The sequence below is a fragment of the Egretta garzetta genome, unplaced genomic scaffold (assembly GCF_000687185.1).
Source record: "Egretta garzetta isolate BGI_Z169 unplaced genomic scaffold, ASM68718v1 scaffold564, whole genome shotgun sequence".
NCBI lineage: Eukaryota > Metazoa > Chordata > Aves > Pelecaniformes > Ardeidae > Egretta > Egretta garzetta.
The window spans coordinates 187,934-191,158 of NW_009259502.1; the positions used below are offsets into that span (position 1 = coordinate 187,934).

Genomic DNA, 3,225 nt, shown 5'->3' on the forward strand with positions numbered 1-3,225 from the left:
CCCCCGGGAGGGGGCTGAGGGCCCCCCCATGGCACAGGCCCCGATGGAGGGCGGCACCCGCAGGGCTGGATCCTGCTGGGGGGGGCCCTGCACCGCGGGCACCCAGAGCCACCCGCACCAGCACAGCGGGGTCGGAGGTGCAAGAAGTCGGCGCAGAGGAGACACAAGAGGATTAGCCGAAAAAAAAACCCAATCGAGGGTCAAAGGACTGGAAGGAAGACGAGGCAGCGGGCGGGTTGCACATGCACAAACCCCCAGGCGCGTGTGCGGCCCCGTGCCCCCGTTAATCCCGGCTCCACCGAGACATCGAGATTGCTTGGGAGCCGGCAGGGCCGGGGGCTTCCCGCTGCTGGAGGATGTGCCCCGCTCCCGTAATCTATACGCAAGCAATTCCCATAACAGACTCTGATTAAAAGAATAATCTCCGGCTGCGCAGAGCCCCGAGGGGAGAGGGGCCAGGTTGCATGCGGGGGGCTCTGGGGGCCGGAGCTTCCCCCCCCAAGCCTTGCCCTGTGCTTTGCCAAGCCCCAGGCGAGGGATAGGCCTAATTTGAGCCCAGAGGCTTAACGATGCTGTTGAACTAATTTCTTTGGTTTAATCAAAAAGCCCAAATCCGGGTGGTTTAGCTGGCTGCGCCCTGCGCGGGGCTGGGTGGCTGGCACGGGGCTGCGCCAGGGCTGGGGTTTCATCTTCCAGTGAGTGGGGACGTCCCCGTCCTGTCCTCTGCCGCTGGGAGGTGCAGCCCAAAGGGACCCCACGAGCGGCGCCTGCACCTGGGGCTGAGCGGGGGGCGCGGGGGGCACGGCCCCCCTGGGAGCTTCTGTCCCCATGCCAGCAGGTCGAGGGAGATCAACCCCATGGGAACGTTCTCTGGTCTGCGTGGTGGGAAGAAGGACCCGTGCCGGGATGGAGGGAGGCCATGGCCTCCTCTTCAGGCACCCCAGGGGGGGACAGGCCCCCCCAGCTGCTGCCCCAGCTCCATCGGGCCACCCTGCTGCCCGGCCGCCCCTTCCCACACTGCTCCCACCCCGGGTGGGTCTGGGGGGCTTCTGGCCACGGGTCCTGGGATCAGGATGGGGGTTAAACGTCCCTCAGATGCTTCAGCTCCTTCTGCAGCTTCTCCGTGAGTTTCTTGAAGGACGGCCGCTTGCAGGGCTCCAGCTCCCAGCAGCTCTTCATCAGGGCATAGACAGTGGGCGGGCAGCCCTCGGGGGGCTCCATGCGGTACCCCTGCTCCAGCAGCTCTGTCACCTCCTTCAGGCTCTGGCAGGACGGAGAAGCCAGCTGGGACCCCCCCCCCTTCCCTTTCCCCTTCCCCTTTGCCACCCTGCTGGGGGCTTGCCCTGGCCAGGGGATGGTGGGATGTCCCCATCCCATCAGTGCCAGTGGGGTGTGACCTGCAGCATTCCCCGGCACAGCGCTCACCAGCTTGGGGTAGGGCGCTCGTCCGAAGGAGAAGGCTTCCCACAGGAGTATCCCGTAGCTCCACACGTCCGACTTGGAGGAGAATTTCTGCAGCGGCAGGAGAAGTGGAGGCTGAAGGCGGCCGGGGGCTGCGCTGGGCCCCCATCCCTCCCTGAGGGCAAGATGGGAGAGAGCACCCACCCCACCCCACCCCCCAGCTCACCGCAGTGTGACCCCCCCTCCCCTCCCATCACCCCCACAGCCCTGGGTCCGTCCGTCCGCATCCCGTTGGAGCTGCCCCAACCCCTGCTACACCCCAGGACGAGGGCTGGTGGGGACAGAGCCCGAATTTTGGGAGATGCAGGGCTGAATGTGCCCAAAGCCACCACAGGGCAGGGACAGGTTGGTGGGAGGGGGGGGCAAGCAGGGGGGACCTGAGGGGGCGAGCTGCTCCAGGGGGACCCCCTGCCCCCCCCCTCATCGCTCACATTGTGTTTCAGGGCCTCCGGGGCTGTCCACTTCACAGGCAGCAGAGAGGCGTCTGCACCCTTGGGGTTGACCCGGGCCAAGCCAAAATCGCTCACTTTGGCCACGTTGTCCTTGGAGATGAGGATATTGCGGGCAGCCAGGTCCCTGTGCACCAGCTTCTTGGACTCCAGGTAGTCCATGCCCTGGGCCACGTCCCTGCCATGGCCGAGTGTCACTGCATGTCCCCAAGGGCTGAACGGGTGACGCAGAGCACCGGTCCCCAGCCCAGAGGGAGGGAGATGGACTTACAGAGCGAACAGGAGGAGCTGCTGGGTCGGGACAAGCGCCCGGCCCCGCGTGCGCAAGAAGTTGACCAGGTTGCCCTGATAGAGGAGGAGAAACACGTAAGGACTGATGGGACGGGGCTGCCCAGAGGCTTTGCCTCCGCGGGGCTGCAGCACCCGGTGTCCGTCCAACTCAGCCCCCCAAACGGGGATTTTGTCCCCAAATCTGAGCGGCGATGGGTCCTGCTGGCGAGGACTGGCCAGGTGCTCTCACCTTGCTCATGAACTCCATGACGATGTAGAGGCCGTTGTGCAGGATAACACCGAGCAGACACACCAGGTTTTTGTGCCGGACCTTCCTGAAATGGAGGGGATCCGGGTCAAGGGGGTGCCTGCTCGTCCCTGGGTCGCAGGGCAGGGTTGGGCCGGATCCTGCCCCAGGGCACTCACGTCATGGCAGCCGTTTCGGCGAGGAAGGCCTGGGCGGTCACGTCGCACTTGATGTTCTTCACGGCCACCTTCTGCCCCATGTACTCTCCCTGGAGGACGTCTGGGAGGGGATGCAGGGGGTCAGGGTCGGCCCCACACCCGACCCCCCACGTCCCAGGCTGAGCCCCCCATGCCGTGGGATGGGGGGGGACATCAGGGGGTGCCATTTGGGGAAGTCCGAGGCCAGGGAACCTCCAACCCCATCTTCTCACCTACCTCCGAACTCGCCTTGGCCGATGCGGTCTCCCAGCGTGAGATGCTGCAGATTCAGCAACCAGCCGGCTGGGCACGGGCACAAGGGCAGGTTAGCAGGGGCCACCGGCGGGGCCACACTGCCTTGTCCCCAAAACCCGGACCACAACCCTCTCCCGCCATCCCCTACCTTTGGCCAACTCCTCCTCAGCCGACTTCATCCCAGGTTTCGGTTTGGGCTTCACCAGCTTGGTACAGATGGCTCCCTGCTCCTTCATGTAGTACTGCCGGGAACGGACAGGCGGAGACGATGCCACCTCTTGTCCCCAGGCTCGGGGTGTGGAGCCGGGAAATGGCCACAGGATTCTCCATGGGACACCCCCCCTCC

The 3,225-nt window shown here is 65.6% G+C and overlaps 1 protein-coding gene across 1 annotated transcript in view; it reads right to left on the reverse strand.

Moving 5' to 3' along the window:
* Positions 1-575: 575 nt before the first annotated feature.
* The window catches only part of MATK (megakaryocyte-associated tyrosine kinase), a 10,263-nt gene continuing 7,613 nt past the window's right edge, over positions 576-3,225 (reverse strand). The window contains exons 6-13 of the mRNA XM_035893006.1: positions 3,028-3,121; positions 2,862-2,927; positions 2,607-2,706; positions 2,431-2,515; positions 2,182-2,255; positions 1,893-2,088; positions 1,426-1,512; positions 576-1,263 (exon numbers count right to left, since the gene is read on the reverse strand). Of these exons, the coding sequence (XP_035748899.1) occupies positions 1,081-1,263; positions 1,426-1,512; positions 1,893-2,088; positions 2,182-2,255; positions 2,431-2,515; positions 2,607-2,706; positions 2,862-2,927; positions 3,028-3,121 (885 nt within the window). The 3' untranslated portion in view covers positions 576-1,080. The remainder of the gene's footprint in view (positions 1,264-1,425; positions 1,513-1,892; positions 2,089-2,181; positions 2,256-2,430; positions 2,516-2,606; positions 2,707-2,861; positions 2,928-3,027; positions 3,122-3,225) is intronic.